Source organism: Mustela nivalis, assembly GCF_964662115.1.
Source record: "Mustela nivalis genome assembly, chromosome: 1".
Lineage (NCBI taxonomy): Eukaryota > Metazoa > Chordata > Mammalia > Carnivora > Mustelidae > Mustela > Mustela nivalis.
Window position 1 is genome coordinate 157,995,420 of NC_139020.1, and position 21,708 is coordinate 158,017,127.

The 21,708-nt window shown below is 39.7% G+C and overlaps 1 protein-coding gene across 1 annotated transcript in view; it reads right to left on the reverse strand.

Moving 5' to 3' along the window:
• Nucleotides 1–581: 581 nt before the first annotated feature.
• Nucleotides 582–21,708, reverse strand: part of TXNRD3 (thioredoxin reductase 3) — a 72,186-nt gene continuing 51,059 nt past the window's right edge. Inside the window, exons 14-16 of the mRNA XM_082746784.1 lie at nucleotides 3,282–3,377; nucleotides 1,584–1,718; nucleotides 582–1,373 (exon numbers count right to left, since the gene is read on the reverse strand). Coding sequence (XP_082602910.1) covers nucleotides 1,311–1,373; nucleotides 1,584–1,718; nucleotides 3,282–3,377 — 294 coding nt within the window. The 3' untranslated portion in view covers nucleotides 582–1,310. The remainder of the gene's footprint in view (nucleotides 1,374–1,583; nucleotides 1,719–3,281; nucleotides 3,378–21,708) is intronic.

Sequence of the window (21,708 nt, forward strand, 5' to 3'; positions counted from 1 at the left end):
ATCCTCCTGTTTTACCTGGCTGTCTCTAGGTGGGTGGTAATAATTGCTACAACCAGCCTTACTTTTCATACTTATATTTGTATGTTTCTCTCCCCAGTAAACAGGCAACTCAATAACCAGATCCTCTATCAGGTTGTTGGGTCCCCATCCCCACTCTAGCCCTGCTCCATTCCCTGTCTCCAGAGAGGGGGAGCAAAGGCTCGTCTAGGTGTTCCAAGCCTCCACTGGTGTTCCCCAACTGCTGAATGGCTTTGAATCTTTCATTTGAAACCTACGGCTAGAAATCCTGACCACAGAACTATCCAATCTTACGACAGTAGGTTCATGGTTAATGTCCTGTTCAAGAGAGCACAGGCTGCCTTCCTGGCCTTGGCCGCTCTGTGGTGCACTTCTCAAGAAAACAACAGATTTTCCAGAAGGACCTTGGGTAGACCCCCACTTCAAGGGCCTTTTAGATGCTGACAGGTGTGCAGATTCAAAAAGAATCTCCCATCACTTGTCCATTTACTGAACTTGACTGTAATTCAATAGATATGGATTTGAATCATTTTAAAGTTTTAAATTAATTAGATCTCACATAATACAGCATTAAAAACTTTTTAATATTACTCTTAAGATCAACATAGAGAAGACATTCAAGCATGTCTGACAAGAGACACTAATAAGAGAGGACTCCAAGATGGTTGCCACTGGGAACCCAGAGAGGGTGAGGCACGAGGCGGGAGTCTGATGGTGGGTACGGTGTATACAGCTGACTCTCTACCTGGTGTGCCCAACTTCCTGCTAAGGCACCCACATGTCACAGCCAGCTACTCGAAGGCACTTCTGGGACACCACTCATCAGTGACCACACAGAATTCCAGGCCCACATACTGGAGACTCGCCACTTTACAGTCAGTTTCCACACTGAGAAAACACTTTCAGAGAAACAAGGTATGGGGATTAAAATACCAGCAACCAGAAAAATTAACTTGGGTGAGTTATGTGCTTGCAAGGTCCTTCAGAGGGAAGCTCGAGTCTGACATGGAAGAGCATCAGCCTTAGCTCACCTCACAATGGGTTCCGAGCTAAGACGTCAAGGAGGCAGCCTATGTGCCTCTCCCAGCCAGCCAAGCCCGCTGAGCACAACATCCGCTGCTGTCTTGCCTCCTCGTCCTTCTCATCTCTGTGCTGGGAACCGAAGTCCAGCACTGTGCCCCACTCATTGGAGCAGGTGCCTAAGCACCGACTCACTTGACCCAGGGGCATTCTTGTTTTTGAGAGAAATGGGGAATAGGACAAGGAAAACCACAACAGCAGCGGGCCTAGCCTCAGCAGCCTTTCTGCGTGATGTCTAGTCCTGACGACTTTGTAATTTCCAAGGTTGTAAACACCTATTCGAAAAGAAGAAAACCAAAGACATTTATATCTAGCCATCAGTATTTCAGTATTGCTTTAAGAAAACACGTTTAGAATATCACTTCTAGATTAACCTTTAAAATATACTAAGCAATCTAATACAAAATCTTTCTGACGATGGGCTTTACAACAGTTTTTCAAACCATACCAACTGAAATCAGTAAAAACCAACCCCATCTCCGTACCTCACCACATGTGGGATGAATTCCAATGGTGTCGTCCAGTTGCTGCTTTGTGAGCCCACATTTCATTGCGGCCGCAAACCCTTGGGTGATCTCACCGGCATTTGGTCCGAGAACGTGGAATCCTATCACCCGATCCTTGAATAGGCAAACATAAGAAAGAGAAGCCCGGTAGGTTAATGATCAGAATAGGAATCTATTTATTGCAAGTTCACAGTTAACATTTATGGCAGCTACCACAAAAAAAATGCTCTTATGTTGAACTGAGCAGAGAACATTATCATGAAACTGAACCACTGTAAGAATCTGCTAAATGAGCCAGCAAATGCACATCCAGAGTTAATTTGCACTCAAATTTACCAGAACAAGCAATTTACCCACCGCATGAAGGAGTTCATTAGTATGATGTAAATTTCCAAATTATGCTGAGATGGTGCTAAACAACAACATAACAAATCTGAATTAAAGTCCAATGCTGGAATAATTCTAGGGCTTCGATAATTCAGAGTTTGGAAATGCTGTGGTTTCCGGCCCAGGAAGCAAGTTGCCGGGCTCCTGACATAACTAGGAGCAGCCAGAGCGGGCCTTTCATTCAGGCTTGCACGTAGGGAGGGACAGGGCGCAGGAAACGAGCAGACCCAGCAAGATAGGGAGCAAGAGTCAAAGTCTGTCTCCAAGGACACAGTGCATTTTAGGCCATCCAGTGTTTTTTCATCAGACTCTTGTCTCCACGTTGATGTTCACTAGTGAAAGTGCTCAACAGGTTAGAGAAAGAAGGCAGAAGGGCAGAAGAGAGAGCTCCGCTGCCCACGTTCCCGAGAAAGAACAAAGAGCACACATGCGGCCTCATGCACACTTAGTGGTGGGCGCTCACAGGAGAGCTCCAGGAGCAGCGTTTCAGGGGTCCGGCCCTCAGAGGCCACGGGAGCAGTGCATGAGAAGTGGGAGTTTTCAGGGCCCCATGGAAGGCCCCTGAGCTGGAATGTCAGAGATGGGGGATCATGCGGCAAAGTGGGAGACAAGGGGGGCAGCCTGGAGAGACAAAGGACCTCTGACGAAACAGGAAGGGAGGAAGTCCTAGGGCAATACTCCAGAAATAGCAATTCTTCAAAAGGGGCGAACCAAGTCCTACTGCTTTCTACACTCAGGGTTCTTTACAAAACAAGTCGTGAGTAAGCTGTGCTTTCAACCCCGATAATGCAGGCGTCCATTATCAATTTCATGCTTACCTCAAGAATGGGGGAGGCCGAGAGCCTCTGCCCACCGGCTCTCTACCCCACCAATTCTTCTTTCATGAAAGCCTTCATTAGGAATCAGTTAATTAACAGGTTTTCACTCCATGCAAGCATCTCTTTCTAAAGGCTTTGACACACATTTTGTCAATTTACAAAAGGCACACATGCACCCTACCTTTTATCAGTTGATGACCAAAACTTTCACAGACCATCTGGCTCTAAACAGCTAAGTTAGAGAGCTCTGGGAAGAGACATCTTTCAATGACTCTTTTTTTTTTTTTAAATGGTATTAGTTAGCCTCCCTTACCGTCTATCATGTGTTCAACGTCCACAAACACAAACACATGGACCGGGTAGCAATTTGAAGGATTCCTGCCTCACCCTGAAGAGATCATTCAAACCCAAATACCAAATTAAAAGCGAAGTTTAAAATGACAGATTTTTAGCATCCAATCGTATTACGTACGTTGTCGAATTTATTGCAAATTATCTTTGCATAACAAGTATTGTTGTCTCTACCGGCCACTGTCCATTCAAGAGGCCAGAAAAAAGTATGATACACCTGCAAGACAAGGGAGAAATAGGCCAAGATCAATGTCTGTGAAAACCATTCCCTCATATGCTCTTTGTTTATACAAAGATGATCATCTCTAGAATAGCTTTCACCAATTTGAAGTTTTATGATCTTGACTTGGATGTGTGATGGGAGCATTTGGACCACTGTCCTAAAATACCAGCTGTACAAGTGTGTGGACCTTTTTTTATTTTTTAATTTTTTTGCTCTGCTGTCAATCCAAAAAAATCTCCCAATTAATATCATTCCATTTTCAAACCTTTCTAGGGTGCTACTGTCCAGGGCAATGCAGTAGGCCCTCTGGCACCTGAGAAGGTAAATAAAGACTGAGATTCTGCTTAAGTGAATTGACACCCTGCCTACAAGTTTCACAGTCACACCACATCTAGGGAAAAGCAGAAGAAATAAAATAGTGCTAGTCATTCACAGACATTAAGAACACTACCTCTCTGGGGCGCCTGGGTGGCTCAGTGGGTTAAAGCCTCTGCCTTCGGCTCAGGTCATGATCCCAGGGTTCTGGGATCAAGCCCCGCATCGGGCTCTCTGCTCAGCAGGGAGCCTGCTTCCTCCTCTCTCTCTCTGCCTACTTGTGATTTCTGTCTGTCAAATAAATGAATAAAATCTTAAAAAAAAAAAAAAAAAAGAACACTACCTCTGCTACTTGCAAGCCCCTCCTTCCAGTGCTCTGAGTGCACCTGGAAGGCTCTCAATCTGGCCTGGTCAGCTGGGAATCAGGACAAAGTACAACACGTCCTCCACTCATGGGGGCTATACTGCCCCAGCCTGTTCATCCTACTCGCTCCACACAGAAGGCAGTAGATTAATGTCTGCTGCCAGGGTAAGAAATGAATTCCAAACTAAAATCCACAGTGGAAGGATTTAAATATTGGTGCTTTGTTCTTTAACAGGATTCTGTATTTTGTATTTTGAATTACGTCTTTATTGTTTTTATAAAAATGATCCAAGGTTATCATAAGAATAAGGCAGTGAAGAAATTCACAAAGAAAAACAAAAACTAAACTAAACAAAAAAGCCCCACCATCCAGAAATAAATATTTTATTTATTTATTTTTAAAGATTTTATTTATTTATTTGACAGAGAGAGATCACAAGTAGGCAGAGAGGCAGGCAGAGAGAGAGGAGGAAGCAGGCTCCCCGCTGAGCAGAGAGCCCGATGTGGGACTCGATCCCAGGACCCTGAGATCATGACCTGAGCCGAAGGCAGCGGCTTAACCCACTGAGCCACCCAGGCGCCCACAGAAATAAATATTTTAAATGTTAGGGAAGCATCAATTGTCGGTGCATAGCTAATAAAAATGAAATTTTTATTTAAAAGCTATCATAGAACACAGTTACTTGTAATAAAACTATTACATTTAACTTGTATTTAACAGAAAAGCAACAAACTTTTCACATATTTTAAGACAAATTTATCGATCTCTGTGGCTATTAGGAATAGAAGATAAATGCTTCTTTACATCAAGACAGTACTTCCTAAAATACAGCTTAAGAAAAGAGATGGTGAAAGCTCTGGGGTTTTAAAAAAGATTTTCCCCACAGCAAGCTTGTTCCTGGCTTGTCCCATGCCACTCTGCTCACACGTTTCAATTCCCTTTCCTTCTTTCTCCCACTTGTGCTCTGTGTATGATGTTCCTTTTAGTATTTGGAAGATTTTATTTTATTTAAATCCTTGGTCCTCCTTGTTCAAAGTGGATGTGAAGTGTGGATCTAAATTTACTTGCTTCTTGAATGGCCATCCACTTATTCCAATGTCTTTAAATGAATGTCTCTTCCCACTGATTAAAAATAAAATACGATCTTTATCCTGTATGAATTCTTCTAAGCATTTGAACCCATTTCCAGGTTTCATATTCTGTTCCACTCATCTCTCCATCCACCTGTATGCCACTATGGTACAATTTTAATTATTACAGCTATATGATAAATTTTAATATCCATTAGGGCTCACCTCCCCATTGCTCTCATTCAGAATCTATTATTGTCTCTTCTAAAATTTATCAAATTATGTACAATTATTAGACATAATTTTCAAAGCTCTATTATGAAAACAACCATGTCTGTCTCCCATGGCCATTTCAATCAACTGGAGGCAACTGCTTTCACTTGTGTTTTTTAAAAAGTATATTTTCCTACTGCTGGATCTGCAGATCAGTGCTGCAGTTGTATCTGCCTGGTTTAGAAATTATTTTATTTTGTTGGTCTCATTTTATTCTTCAGTTCTTTACAATTTGAGTTCGTTTCTTAACTAAAATGCAGATTTCAGACATTAAGCTATTTCCACTTTTCTCCTCTTCTGTCGGCTTAATTAAGTATCATAGTAAGCACTCTTTCTCCTTCTAGAACTACATATGTTGTAAATGAGTTGTGGGCAAAAGAAAATACCTATGGGTTGGCCAAAGTCAGCACCTCTGGATCAATGGTTCACAACCTTGGCTGGTCATTAGAATCCTAGGGTGGGGTGGACACATGCCCATCCTGCTAAATTAGCATCTCTGGGGAAAGGGCCAGGCACTGAAATCAGCATCCTAGGTTGCTTTCACCTCTTTATTTACCTCCATGTTTCTAAATAACATGCTTATGTTGCTATGTCTTGAGTTTTCCATTTTAGGCTTTATTGGCTTGCCTCTACTGGCAAGGAGGATTTAACTCCCTTTCTTCCTCAGCCCCTACCACCCACTCACTGGACACCCTTCCTGACCCACTCATCCTCCCAATTACAGATATTTTCTCAGCTAAATCAGTTATCAATGTTTGCTTCACTAAGTCAAGCTATTCACAGACAATTGGATATTCACACACAAAGTAATGAAGTTGGACCCCTACCTCACATCATAGGCAAGAATTAATTCAAAATGAATTGAAGATATAGATGTAGAAGCTAAAAGCTTTGACAAAACTCTTAGAAGGAAACATAAGCATAAATCTTCATGACTTTAGACTGGGCTACATTTTATTCAATGTGATATCAAAAACACAACAGAAAAAAAGATAAAGAGGATTTCTTCAAAATGAGAGACTTCTGAACTTCAGAGGAAACCATCAAAGGAATCAAAAGACAACCTGCCAAATGGGTGAGAGGTTTTATACATCATCTCTCTGGTAAGAGACTTGGAAGTAGAACATACGAAGAACTCTTAGAACTCAATAAAGCAACAACCCAATTTTTAAAAGGGCCAAGGATCTAAATAGACATTTGAACAAAAAGAGATATACACCTAACCAATAAGGCCATGAAAAGACTCCCAATATCATTAGTAATCAAGGATATGCAAATGGAAACTGTAAAGAGACACCACTAGATTGGTGTATTAGTTTCCCAGCACTGCCCCAACAAATCAACAAGACTTGGTGGCTTAAAATAAAAGGAGTTAATATTTTTAGAGTTCTGAAGGCCAGAAATCTGAAATCAAGGTGTCCACACAGCCAGGCTCCTCCCAAAGGCTCCAAAAGGAGTATTCCTTTCCTCTTTAAGCTTCTGGTGTCCCCAGATGCTCCTTGTCTTTGGCTGCATAACTCCAATCTCTGCTTTTGTTTTCATATGGCCTTCTCCTCTTCTATCTTATAAGGATACCTGTTCTTTGGTACATGGCCAGAAGATCCAGGACAATCTCATCTCAAGATTCTTAACTTAATTGTACCTGCAAAGACCCTTTTTCCAAACAAGGTCACATTCACAGGTTCCAGGGGCTAGGCTGTGGACATATCTTTTGGGGAGTCACCACTCAACCCACTACAGATAGCTATAATCAAAAAAGACAATAAGTGTTAACTAAGATGTGGAGAAACTGGAACACTCATACATTGTTGCTGAGAATGTAAAATGGTACAGCTTGGAAAACAGTTGGCCAGTTCCTAAAAAAGTTCAACACAGAGTTACCTGTGACTCAGTGATTTTACTCATAGGTATAGATTCAAGAAAACAGATAGCACTGTGTACACAAAAACTTGTACAGGAATGCTCAGAGAAGCTTTACTCATGATGGCCAAAAAGGCGAAACAATCTACTTGTCTGCCAACTGATGAATGGATAAATAAAACATGTATTCTCCATATAATGAATTATTATCCAGCAATCAAAAGAAATGAAGGACTGGCACATGCCATGACAAGGATGAATCTGGAAAACTAGCTGACGCTAGGAGAAAAAAGCCTGTCACAAAAGACCACATACAAAATGATGCCACTTATAGAAAATGCCCCACAACAGGCAGATCTACAGAGGCAGAAATTAGATTAGTGATTGCCTGGAGCCAAGGGTGACGGGATAGAGGAACACAGGGAGACACTGCTAATAGGTATCAGGTTTCTTTCTGGTACTGCACATACAAATCTGTTAAGACACTAAGATTCACTAAATTGCACACTGTAAGTTGTTAACTATATGGTATATGTCTTCTATCTCAGTAAAGCTGTTTTTTAAATTAAGCTATTTACATCTGAGTCACATAGTAAACTATGGTTATTTTACTCCCATGAACTTTTAATTTTCTATGGAATTACAGAGTATCTTGTTTTGCATTAGACTTAATTTTCCCTCTACCAACCAGGATTTATCCTAAGTCTTAACAATACTGTATTCTAATCCATGAAGAGGCAATGTCTTTCCAATTAATTAGGTCTCCCTTTATTTCTTTTAACAGTGTTTCAAAGTTTTCAGTGTACAAGTCTTTTGCCATCTGAGTTAAATTTATTCCTAAGACCTCTTCTTAATCCTACTGTGATTGTTTTAAAATTTCCTTTTTGGAGAGCTCATTGCAAGTACATAGAAATACAACTAATTTTTGTGTGTTTTCATGCCATGCAACTTTGCTAAATTCTTTTAGTTCTATTATAGGCTGAATTATGTCACAGCCTCAATATAAATTTGTACTTTAAAATCCTAACTCCTAATAGTTCAGAATGTAACCATATTTGGATAGGATCTTTAAAGAGGTAGTTAAAGTGAGGTCATTAGGTGGCCCTAATCCAATATGGCTGTGTTCTTACAAGAAAAAGAAATTAGGACACACACTCAGAGGGAAGATGATGTGTACACAAAGAGAAAAAACAGCCATCTACAAACCAAGAAGGGGGGCCTGGAATATCCTTCTGCCATGGCCCATGGAAAGAATATGCTGACACCTTGGGCTCAGATTTCTAGCCTCCAGAACTGAGAAAACAAAGATATGTCTTTCACATGAATAGACACTTTTCTAAAAAAGACATCCAGGTGGCTAACAGACATGTGAAAAGGTGCTCAACATCACTGGGAATCAGGGAAATCCAAATCAAAACCACAGTGAGATATCACATCACACCGGTCAGAATGGTTAAAATTAACAACTCAGGAAAAAACAGATGTCAGTGAGGATGAGAAAGGGGAACCCTTTTTGAATCGTTGGTAAGAACACAAACTGGTGCAGCCCCTCTGAAAAACAGTATGGAAGCTCCTCAAAAAGTTAAAAATAAGCCACCCTATAACCCAGCAATTGCACTGCTACGTACTTATCCAAAGGACACAAAAACATTGATTTGAAGGGGCACCTACACCCCAATGTTTATAGCAGCAACATACACAATAGCCAAACTATGGAAAGAGCCAAGTTGTCCATGGACATATGAATGGATAAAGAAGATGTGGTACACAAAAACAGACACATAAATCAATGGAACAGAGTAGAGAACCCAGAAATCCCAGAAATGGGCCCTCAACTCTATGGTCAACTAACCTTCAACAAAGCAGGAAAGAATATCCAATGGGAAAAAAAAAAGTCTCTTCAACAAATGGTGTTGGGAAAACTGGACAGCCACATGTAGAAAAATGAAACTGGACCATTCTCTTACACCATATACAAAGATAAACTCAAAATGCATGAAAGACCTAAATGTGAGACAGGAACCTATCAAAATCCCAGAGAACACTGGCAGCAACCTCCTTGATCTTGGCCGCAGTGACTTTCATTTATGATTTTAACCATCTGAATCTTCTTTTTCCCTAGTCAATCCAACAAAAAGTTTATTTCTCTTGGCCTTTTTAAAAATTTTTCCTTTGTTACTGATATCTAGTTTCATTCCAGTGTGATCAGAAAAGATACTTCATATGATTTCAATCTTAAAATTTACTAAGACTTGTCTGGTGCTCTAACATATATATGGTTTATCCCAGAAAATGTTCCATTTGCACTTGAGAAGAATGTGTATTCTGCTGTTGCTGGGTGGGGTGTTCTAATGTACATTAGATCTAATTGGTTTATAGGTGCTCAAGTACCCCACTTTCATATCCTGTCTGCTTGTTTTAGCCATTACTGAAGGAAGAGTATTTTAAAGTCTCCACTATTACTGCAGAAGTATCTATCTTTCTGTCAGTTTTGCCTCATATATTTTTAGGCTGTATATGTTTACAACTGTTACATATTTTTGCTGTATTGAATTTTTAAATCAATATATAACATCCTTTTTTCTCTGTTGTAACTTTTTAAACTTAAATGCTATTTTGTCTGAAAATAATAATAAAGCTCTTTTTGTTGTTATTTGCAAAGATCCTTTTCTATTCTTTAGCTTTCAATTTGCATCTTTATATCTACAGTGAATCTCTTTAAAGAACATACAGATAGATTCTATTTTTAAGGGAAATCTGACAAACTGTCTTTTTAAAATTATTTTTACCAACATATAATGTATTATCAGCCCCAGAGGTACAGGTCTGTAAATCATCAGGCTTACACATTTCATAGTACCCACCATAGCACATACTTTCCCCAGTGTCCATAACTCAACCACCCTCTCCCTACTGCCCCATCCCCCAGCACAAATTGTCTTTTGATAGCAGACTTTAATCCATTTACTTGCCACAGGATTACTGATAAATGAGAACTTACTTTTGCATTTATCTATTTATTTGCTGGAGGTCTTACAGTTTTCTTACTTCTTAATTCCTTTATTCCCAACTTTTTTTGTATTTAGTTTATGTTTTCTAGTGCATGATTCTGAGTGGCTTATTCTTCTTTTTTGTATATTTAAAAAATTATCATTTTGGTTACTTTGGGAACTACAATTAACATCTTACATTTATAATAATCTTGTTGGAATAATACAATTTAAGGTTTCAACAGCATGGAAACACTGTGCTTCCAAAAATATATCTCTATCCCCTCCTTTTATATTCTTATTGTCACAGGTCACATATTATACCATACATACTCATTAACTTGGATTTATAATGTTTAATACAGTTCCCTTTTAAATCAGATAGCCAAAAAAAGAATAGTTACAAACCAAACCAAAACTGCAATAACACAGATTATTATCTATACCTAAGAAGTTATCCTTATTAGTGTCGACTTTTCCTACAGCTTCCTGTTACTATCTGGTGTCCTTTCATTTCTGTCTGAAGGAGTCTCTTCACCATTTCTTTGGGGCAGGTCTACTAGTAATGAATTCACTCAGTGTTTATTTTTCTGGAAATGTCTTATTATCCTTTGCCAGACAAAATTCTTGGATGATAGTTTTCTTTCTGAAGTTCAACTACATCGCCCCACTGTCTTCTGACCTCCACTGGTTCTAATGAAAATCCAGCCATTTACCTTATTAAAGATCTTTTCATATGATGTGTTGCTTCCTTCTTGCTATTTTTAAAACTAGCTCTTTCCTTGGGATTTTAGCAATGTGACAGTAATGCATGTCACTGTGCATCTCTGAGTTTACCCCGCTTTGTTGTCCTTCAGATGCTTGGATGTGCAGGTTTACGTATTTCAAGTTTTGACCATTACTTCCTTTTTTTTTTTTTTTTTTTTTTTTTTTTTTGCCCTCTTATTTTCTCCCTTCTCCTTCTTGGGCTTTCTTTTTAAAGATTTATTTATTTTAGACTGAGAGCGTGAGTGAGCAGGGGAGGGGCAGAGGGAAAGATTTTTTAAAGCAGACCCCTCACTGTGTGTGGAGCTGGACACTGGACTCGATCCCAGGACCCACAAGATCATGAACTAAGCCAAAAAGAAAAGGCTGATACTCAACACACTGAGCCACCCAGGCGCCCCCTTCTGGGACTCTTAATGCATGTGTTGGTGTGCCTCAAAGTATCCCAATTGTCTCTCAGAATTTCTTCCTTTTTCTCCATTCACTGATGCTTTCTTCTGCATACTCATATATGCTGATGAACTTCTAGTGAATACTTCAATTCAGTTATTGCACTTTTCATTCCAGGATTTCTGTCTGGCTCCTTTTCATAATTTCTATCTCTTTAATGATATTTTGTTCAGACATCATTTTCCTGACTTCCTTTAGTTATTTGCCCAGTTTCCTTTAGCTCACTGAATATACTTAACATTGATTTAACAGGAGATTTAATGTCTTTGACTAATAATTCCAAAGTCTGGCCTTCTCCTGGAATAGTTTCTGTCAAATTCTTTTTCCTGTGAATAGGTCATACTTTCCTGTTTGTGTGTTATTATGAGTTGAACTGTGTCCTCCCAAAATTCACATCTTGAAGTCCTAGCCCACAGTATCTTAATATGTGATCTTATTTAGAAATAGGGTCATTGTAAGTGTAATTAGTTAAGATGAAATTACTCTAGAGTAGGGTGGTTCTTGTAATCTAGTGTGAGTGTTGTCTTCCTTAAAAGGGAAAAATTTGGATACTCATACACACACCAACAGGGAATCCCAAGTGAAGATAAGGTTAAGATCTACAAGCCAAGGAATGACAAAGATTGCCAGCAAAACACCAAAAACTAGGAGAAAGGGACGGAAGAGATTCTCCTTCACGGAAATTAAATGGAAACAATCCTGTCAACTACCTTGATGTTGGACTTCCAACAGAATTCTGTGATTTAAGTCCCCAATTTGTGGTACTTTGTTATGGTAAACTTAGTAAACTAATAGATATGCTCCATTGCTTGTTTGTTTGTTTGTTTTTTCCCTTGAGCCTGGACATTCTGAGTATTATAACATGGTAACCCTGGAAATCACATATTTCCACACCTCAGAGAGTGCTGGTTTTTTGTTTGTTGAGAGCTGGAATCATCCATGTAGGACTTTTCCAAACTGTGTGCTCACTGCTGTGGTTTCTCTTCTATTGTCTCTGAGGTCAGCCAGGGACCTGACAAAGATATCCTTAAAGGTCTGACTCCCAAAATGGGGGGGAAAGGGAGTGTTCTCTCTTTAAGTCCCACCACAGCAGGGAAGCCACTTCAGTTTGTGGAGGTTGGTGCCAACTCCTCAGCAATCAGAAGCAGGGATGGGTAGTCAAAACACTGCCCTGATTTCTGGAGCACAAGGTCCTTACTACCCACTCTGGACCCAGAAAGCCACACCAGGAGTAGAGGCCATCAGCCTTGCAAAATATCCACCACAGTGCTGGATTTGTGTAACACTGGCCATTACCACAACAGAAAAATCCACCACAGTCTCCTATCCTCCTCTTCAAGCTCTCCTGAAAGTACTCAACTAGACTTGAGGATTCCAGAACTGCTTCAAACACTTCCTGCCAGTTCAGTTGTTGCCTCAGTGAAGGGATAGATTTCTGGAGCTTCCATGTCACCATTTTCCATAATAGCACTCCTATTCATCCATCTTAACTGTTGAGTAACATTCCCTGGTATGGATGTACAGCCTCTTGTTTAGCCATTCAGTTGCCAAAGGACATGTTGGTTTTCCCAATTTGGAGCTATTATGAATACAGCTAATATAAACATTCATGTACACACAGAAATGAACATGAGTCTTCATTTCTCTAGGATAAATGCCCATTCAATAGGTTTTTAATTTCTGCTATCATATTTTGCCTTTCCACCAGGTATCTGTTGTTTTTCTAAATGTTACTTCTGAAGTTATGTCCTACTTTCTGCTCATGAGTGTAATCCATTATTTCTGTGCATATGTATATAGTCTGCTTCTTTCAAGTCTGATAACCTTTTATTGTCTGTTCATATTAAATGTTGGGGATTAAAAAGAAGTATGATATTGGAGGCGATGAAACTGTTCTTTCTCTTGATTCTGATGGTGGTGTCACAACTATTCATTTGAACTCATAAAACTGCGCACACACACACACACACACACACACAATCTTCATCTTGCTCTAAGTAAATTATGCTTTAAAGTATTTCTTCTTTCAGAGTTGAAAACTGTGAGCTCATTTTTGTAGCTTATTGAATTTGAATTTCACTGTCCAATTATCTAACTGGGAAGTTTATTTGGGGACCCTTATTCAGTATCATTAGGTGTTTCTCTATGGACTTGTCAGAGTTCCCTGAGAAATCAGACTTTACCAACCTCTGGCCAGAGAAGTGTAAAGGGCCGGTTGCCAGAGTTCTGGGAGCTCAGTGGAAGAAGAGTGAGATTCAGTATGAATTTGCTTGTTTCAGTATTGTGCTGGCTCCTGTCTTCACTTGATCTCAGTGTTCCCTAGTTAAGAGGCTTTGATTTTAACCATCTCCAGAAAATTACCTTCCAGATATCTGCCAGTGTGTGGAAAGTGCTCTGCAGTGTGTCCGGAGGTGACAGTCTCACTGTTTCTTAAATGGGTTTTTGGTTTGCTTCATGTTAGTGGACCCCCTAAATTCCTACCAGACATACATGGTGTCACTTCTGTACCACTTCGATTTTCAACAGCAGGGTCTGAATTATTTTTATGTTGGATCATCCTTGTCTACCCATGTCTATCACCTTTTTTCTTTTCTTTTCTTTTTCTTTTTCTTTTTTTTTTTTTTTTTTTTTTTGAGAAAGAGAGAGAGAAGGGGGGGCAGAGGGAGAGAAAGAGAGAGAATCTTAGGCAAGCTCCACACTGGGCATGGATCAATGAGCTAAGCCTGAACTCATGACCTGAGCCAAAATCAAGAGTTGGATGCTTAACTGACAGGGCCACCCAGGCACCCATATCATCTTTAACTCAACCTTTCCTGTATCATTAACTTTATTCTCAGTCATCTGTTTCTTTCGATCCCAATGCATTTGGTAGTTCAGTGACAGAGTGCTTTTGATTCTCAAATGTGACCTTAACAATCAATGCAGGCATTACTCCCCTGCTTCCTCCTTCCATATAACAGGTATTCACTAGGAAGAGAGGCTGGGATTTTTTGCCCAGCCTCTCTTTCTTTCTCATCTGTCTCTTCTCCTAAGGGCAGTATCAGGTATGTAATCATGGCACTTGGGGAAGAATGCACGGTTTCTTTTTATCGGTCTCTTTTGGGTAACATTTCCCCTAGTGTTGGCAGTCGTGTTTACCCTGGACTTTTTAGTATCATAGTAATAAGCAAAAGAAACTAGAAGCCCACAGATTGTGCCATAGGAAGGAACATGGTGGGTTTCTAAAACAAAAGGTAGACCAGTGTAACTGGATCATTATAAGTAGGGCAAAGGGCAGCCTGAATGGCTTGATTACACAATACCTCTTCTCACAAACAGTGAGGAGTTCAGATTGTATTCTTTGAGCACTGGGAAATCATTAAAAAGCTTTCTCCTGGGAAATGGCATAAACCGATTTGTATTTTTAAAAGCTCCTCTGGCAGGGGCACCTGGGTGGCTCAGTGGGTTAAAGCCTCTCTGCCTTCAGCTCGGGTCATGATCTCAGAGTCCTGGGATCGAGCCCTGCATCAGGCTCTCTGCTCAGTGGGGAGCCTGCTTCCCTCTCTCTCTGCCTGCCTCTCTGCCTACTTGTGATCTCTCTCTCTCTGTCAAAGAAATAAAATTTTATAAAAAAAGCTCCTCTGGCAGAGGAGAGGCAAGATGGCAGAGGAGTAGCAGAATGAAATGACATCAGGTCGCAGGAGTTCAGCTAAATAGTTTGATATCAAGCCATTCAGAACATCTACAAACTCAACAGGAGACTGAAGAGAAGAGCAGCAATTCTAGGAACAGAAAATCGACCACTTTCTGAAAGGTAAGAGTTACAGAGCAGTGAACCCAAAGCGGGGTGGAGACCTCACAGGGACAGTGTGGTCTCAGGATCTGCGGAGTCACTGAAAGATCGGAGGCATCTGAGTATGGCAGAGCTCCCAGATATCGGAACAGGGAAGCCGACTACGGAAACGGAGCCGAGGAGTGAGCGCTCAGCTCAGGGTTACCTTAAAATGATCCGCAGCACTGTCGTGCCACTGCTCTTTGAGCTGGGGCACCACAAGTGGCAGATCCAGGAGACCCACCTTCCTCCTCTGGAGGCAGGAATCTGCTGGGTTTGGAAACTCCAAATGGGGCTGTGTTCCGGAGACAGAAATGCTCAGTCCCAGGCCAGGTGAGCCCAGAGCGGGGCCAGAGACCAGGGAGATGGGAGTGATTGATCCATTTTCTCTGAAGTGGGACCCCGAAATCTCAGTTCCTCCAGCCTGGAGATTGGGAGACCACTGTTATCATTCCTGTCCTCCGGAGCTCTATGGAAAGCGTTCAGGGAGCAAAAGCTTCCAAGCACAAACTCGAGCAGCTTTCTTACCCTGACTCCTGGCAAGGGTGGTGTTATTCCGCTTCAGGCAAAGACATTTGAGAATCACTATAACAGGCCCATCCCCAAGAAGATCAGCAAGAACATCCAGCCAAGACCAAACTCACCAACCAAGGAGAAGAGCAGAACTCCAGAGCTAGGGGAAAGCAATGCATGGAATTCCTGGCTTTCTCCCCATGATCCTTTAGTCTTACAAAGTTAAATTTTTTTAATTTAATTTTTCTCTTTTTTCTAATTTTTAAAACTTTCCCTCTTTTCACTTTTAATGTTTTCTAACTAGTTTATCTTAACAATACCTTTCTAAAAAAGAAAATATTTTTAAGCCTTCATTATTATAGTCATATCTTATCCTCCATTGTATTTAACCTTACTTTTGATATACATATATGGTTTTTTTCCTAAAAAATTTCGGATACAATTTATTCTAACAGATCAAAATATACACTAAATCTAGCACAGGCCTTTGGTCTAGTCTTCAGCCTGAGCACATTCTCTCCCCCACCACATTTTTTTTCTTCTTTCTTTTTCTGACCAACTTACGTTATCAATTCCTTTTTTAGAATTGTTTTTAAATTTTCATCTTTACAGTCATATTCCATCCCTTCATTGTATTTACCCTTGTTTTTGTATTTATATACATTTCTCATTCTTTAAAATTTTGGGAGGTAGTTTCTTCTAAGAGACCAAAATACACCCAAAATCAAGTGGGTTGTTCTCTTCTATTCACCAGTCTATTATATTATATATATATTTTACAATATAATTATGTAATTATATTATATATATAACTTTTTAATTTCTTTGTACCCCTTTTCTTCTCCTCCCAGTTTGGGAGTCTCTTCTGAGACTCTTCTGATTTGGTTAGCGTACATTTTTCTGGGTACATTACATCTTTGCCACCCTTTTAGTATTTTATTCTCTCATTCACATATTCTTACCTGGATAAAATGACAAGGCAGAAAAACCCAGCACAAAAAAAAGAACAAGAGGCAGTACCAATGGCTAGGGACCTAATCAATCAGACATTGGTAATATGTCAGAATGACGATTCTCAAGGCGCTAGCTGGGTTTGAAAAAGGTATGGAGGATATTAGAGAAACTCTGTCTGGAGAAATAAAATCCCTTTTGTGAACCATGAGAGACTTTGGACTCTGAAAAAACAATCTGAGGGTTTTGAAGGGGCGGGGGGGTGGGGGTTGGGGGAACCAGGTGGTGGGTATTAGAGACAGCATGGATTGCATGGAGCACTGGGTGTGGAGCAAAAACAATGAATACTGTTACGCTGAAAATAAAAATAAATAAATAAAATAAAATCCCTTTTTGGAGAAATAAAAAAATAAAAATCTAATAAAGCTGAAATCAAAAAAGGCATTAATGAGGTGCAATCAAGAATAGAGGTTCTTACTGCTAGGATAATGAGGCAGAAGAGAGAATTAGTGATATAGAAGACCAAATGATGGAGAATAAAGAAGCTGAACAAAAGAGAGACAAACAACTACTGGACCATGAAGGGAGAATTAGAGAGATAAGTGATACCATAAGACAAAACAATATTAGAATAATTGGGATCCCAGAAGAAAAAGAAAGAGAGAGAGGGGCAGAAGACATATTGGAGCATTACTATAGTAGAGAATTTCCATAATATGGCAAAGGGAACAAGCATCAAAATCAAGGAGGCACAGAGGATACCCCTCAAAAACAATAAAAATACGTCCACACCCCATCATCTAATACCATAACTTATCAGTCTTAGTGACACAGAGAAAATCCTGAAAGTAGCTCGGGACGAGAAGTCTGAAATATACAATAATAGAAATATTAGATTGGCAGCAGACTTATCCACAGAGACCTGGCAGGCCAGAAAGAACTGGCATGATATATTCAGAGCACTAAATGAGAAAAATATGCAGCCCAGAATACTATATCCAGCGAGGCTATCACTGAAAATACAAGGAGAGATAAAAAGCTTCCAGGACAAACAAAAATTTAAAAAATTTACAAACACCAAAACAGTCCTACAGGAAATATTGAAAGGGGTCCTCTAAACAAAGAGAGAGCCTAAAAGTAGTAGACCAGAAAGGAACAGAGACAATATACAGTAACAGTCACCTGACAGGCAATACAATGGCACTAAATTCCTATCTTTCAATAGTTATCCTGAATGTAAATGGGTTAAATGCCTCAATCAAAAGACCCAGGGTATCAGAATGGATAAAAACACAAGACCCATCGATATGCTGTCTACAAGAAACTCATTTTAGATCCAAAGACATCCCCAGATTTAAAGTAAGGGGGTAGAAAACAATTTTCCTTGCTAATGGACATCAAAAGAAAGCTGAGGTGGCAATCCTTATATCAGATTAATTAGACTTTAAGCCAAAGACTATAATAAAAGGTGAGGAAGGACACTGTATCATACTCAAAGGGTCTGTCCAACAAGAAGACCTAACAATTTTAAATATCTACGCCCCTAACATGGGAGCAGCCAACTATATAAACCAATTAATAACAAAATCAAAGAAAAACACTTACAATGATACAATAATAGTAGGGAACTTTAACGCCCCCTCACTGAAATGGACAGATCATCCAAGCAAAAGATCAACAAGGAAATAAAGGCCTTAAATGACACACTGGACCAGATGGACATCACAGATATATTCAGAACATTTCAACCCAAAGCAACAGAATATACATTCTTCTCTAGTGCACATGGAACATTCTCCAGAATAGATCACATCCTGGGTCACAAATCAGGTCTCAACTGGTACCAAAAGGTTGGGACCATTCCCTGCATATTTTCAGACCACAATGCTCTAAAGCTAGAACTTAGTCATAAGAGGAAAGTTGGAAAGAACTCAAATACATGGAGGCTAAAGAGCATCTGACTAAAGAATGAATGGGTCAAACAGGAAATTAAAGAAGAATTGAAAAAAAAAACATGGAAACAAAAGATAATGAAAACAAAACTGTTCAAAATCTGTGGGACACAACAAAGACAGTCCTGAGAGGAAAATATATAGCCATACAAGCCTTTCTCAAGAAACAAGAAAGGTCTCAAGTACACAACCTAACCCTACACCTAAAGGAGCTGGAGAAGGAACAGCAAAGAAAGTCCAAACCCAGCAGGAGAAGAGAAATCATAAAGATCAGAGCAGAAATCAATGAAACAGAAACCAAAAGAATAGTGGAACAAATCAACGAAACTAGGAACTGGTTCTTTGAAAGAATGAATAAGATTGATAAATCCCTGGCCAGACTTATCAAAAAGAAAAGAGAAAGGACCCAAATAAATAAAATCATGAAGGAAAGAGGAGACATCACAACCAACACAAAAGAAATACAAAGAATTATAAGAACATATTATGAGCAACTATACCCCAGCAAATCTGACAATCTGGAAGAAATGGATGCATTCCTAGAGATATATAAACTACCAAAACTGAACCAGGAAGAAATAGAAAACCTGAACAGACCCATAACCAGTAAGGAGATTGAAGCAGTCATTATCTATCTCCCAACAAACAAGAGCCCAGGACCAGACAGCTTCCCAACAGAATTCTACCAAACATTTAAAGAGTTAATACCTATTCTCCTGAAACTGTTCAAGAAAGTAGAAATGGAAGAAAAATGCCAAACTCATTTAATGAGGCCAGCATTACCTTGATCCAAAACCAGAGAAAGACCCCATCAAAAAGAAAATTACAGACCAATATCCTTGATGAGCACAGATGCAAAAATTCTCGCCAAAATACTAGCCAATAATATCCAACAGTACATTAAAAGGATTATTCACCATGACCAGGTGGGATTACACCAAGTGCAACTGGGCTGCAAGGTTGGTTCAACATCCTAAAATAAACCAATGTGATACAATATATTAATAAAAGAAAGGACAAGAATCTTATGATACTCTCAATAGATGCTGAAAAAGCATTTGACAAAGTACAGTGTCCCTTCCTGATCAAAACTCTTCAAAGTGTAGGGATAGAGGGTACATTCCTCAATATCATCAAAGCCAGCTATGAAAAACCCACAGCGAATATCATTCTCAATGGGGAAAAACTGAGAGCTTTTCTGCTAACATCAGGAACACAGCAGGGATGTCCACCATCACCACTGCTATTCAACATAGTACTAGAAGTCCTCGCCTCAGCAATTAGACAACAAAAAGAAATAAAAGGCATCCGAATTGGCAAAGAAGTCAAACTCTCACTCTTTGCAGGTGATACGATACTTTACATGGAAAACCCAAAAGACTCCACTCCAAAACTGCTAGAACTCATACAGGAATTCAGTGAAGTGTCAGGATATAAAATCAATGCACAGAAATCAGTTGCATTTCTATACAACAACAACAAGACAGAAGAAAGAGAAATTAGGGAGTCAATCCCATTTACAATTGCACTCAAAAAAAAAAAAAAGACAGTATGGAACTGGCACAAACACATATATCAATAGGACAGAATGGAGAGCCCAGTCATAGACCCTCAAATCTATGGTCAACTAATCTTCGACAAAGCAGGAAAGAATGTCCAATGGAAAAAAGACAGTCTCTTCAACAAATGGTGTTGGCAAAATTCAGCCACGTGCAGAAAAATAAACCACACACAAAAATAGACTCAAAACGGATGAAAGACCTCAATGTGAGACAGGAATCCATCAAAATCATTGAGGAGAACACAGGCAGCAACCTCTTTGACCTCAGCTGCAGCAACTTCTTCCTAGAAACATCGGCAAAGGCAAAAATGAACTATTGGGACGTCATCAAGATCAAAAGCTTTTGCACAGCAAAGGAAGCAGTCAACAAAACCAAAAGACAACTAACAGAATGGGAGAAGATATTCACAAATGACATATCAGATAAAAGGCTAGTATCTAAAATCTATAAAGAACTTACAAAACTCAACACCCAAAGAGCAAATAATCCAATCAAGAAATGGGCAGAAGACATGAACAGACATTTCTGCAAAGAAGACACATGAAAAAATGCTCAGTATCACTTGGCATCAAGGAAATACAAATCAAAACCACAGTGAGATACCACCTCACACCAGTCAGAACAGTTAAAATTAACAAATCAGGAAACAACAGATGTTCGAGAGGATGTGGAGAAAGGGGAACCCTCCAACACTGTTGGTGGGAATACAGGCTGGTGCAGCCACTCTGGAAAACAGCATGGAGGTTCCTCAAAAAGTTGAAAATAGAGTTACCCTACAACACAGCAACTATGCTACTGGGTATTTACCCTAAAGACACAAATGTAGGGATCCGAAGGGGCATGTGCACCCGAATGTTTACAGCAGCAATGTCCACAACAGCCAAACTATGGAAAGAACCTAGATGTCCATCAACAGATGAATAGATAAAGAAGGTGTGGTGTGTGTGTGTGTGTGTGTGTGTGTGTGTATACACACACACATATATACAATGGAATACTATGCAGCCATCAAAAGAAATGAAATCTTGCCATTTGCAACAACATAGATGGAACTAGAGGGTATTATGTTGAGCAAAATAAGTCAATCAGAGAAAGACAATCATCATATGATCTCCCTGATATGAGGAATTTGAGAGGCAGAGTGGGGGGTTTGGGGGGTAGGAATGGAAAAAATGAAACAAGATGGGATTGGGAGGTAGACAAACCATTAGAGACTCTTAATCTCACAAAACAAACTAAGGGTTGCTTGGGGGAGGGGGTTATGGTTGGATTATAGTTGGGGAGTGGTTGGGTTATGGACATTGGAGAGGGTATGTGATATGGTGAAGCATGTAAGCCTGACGATTCACAGACCTGTACCCCCAGGGCAAATAATACATTATATGTTAATAAAAATAATTAATATTTAAAAATAATTAACAATTTTTTTATAAAAAGCTCCTCTAGCT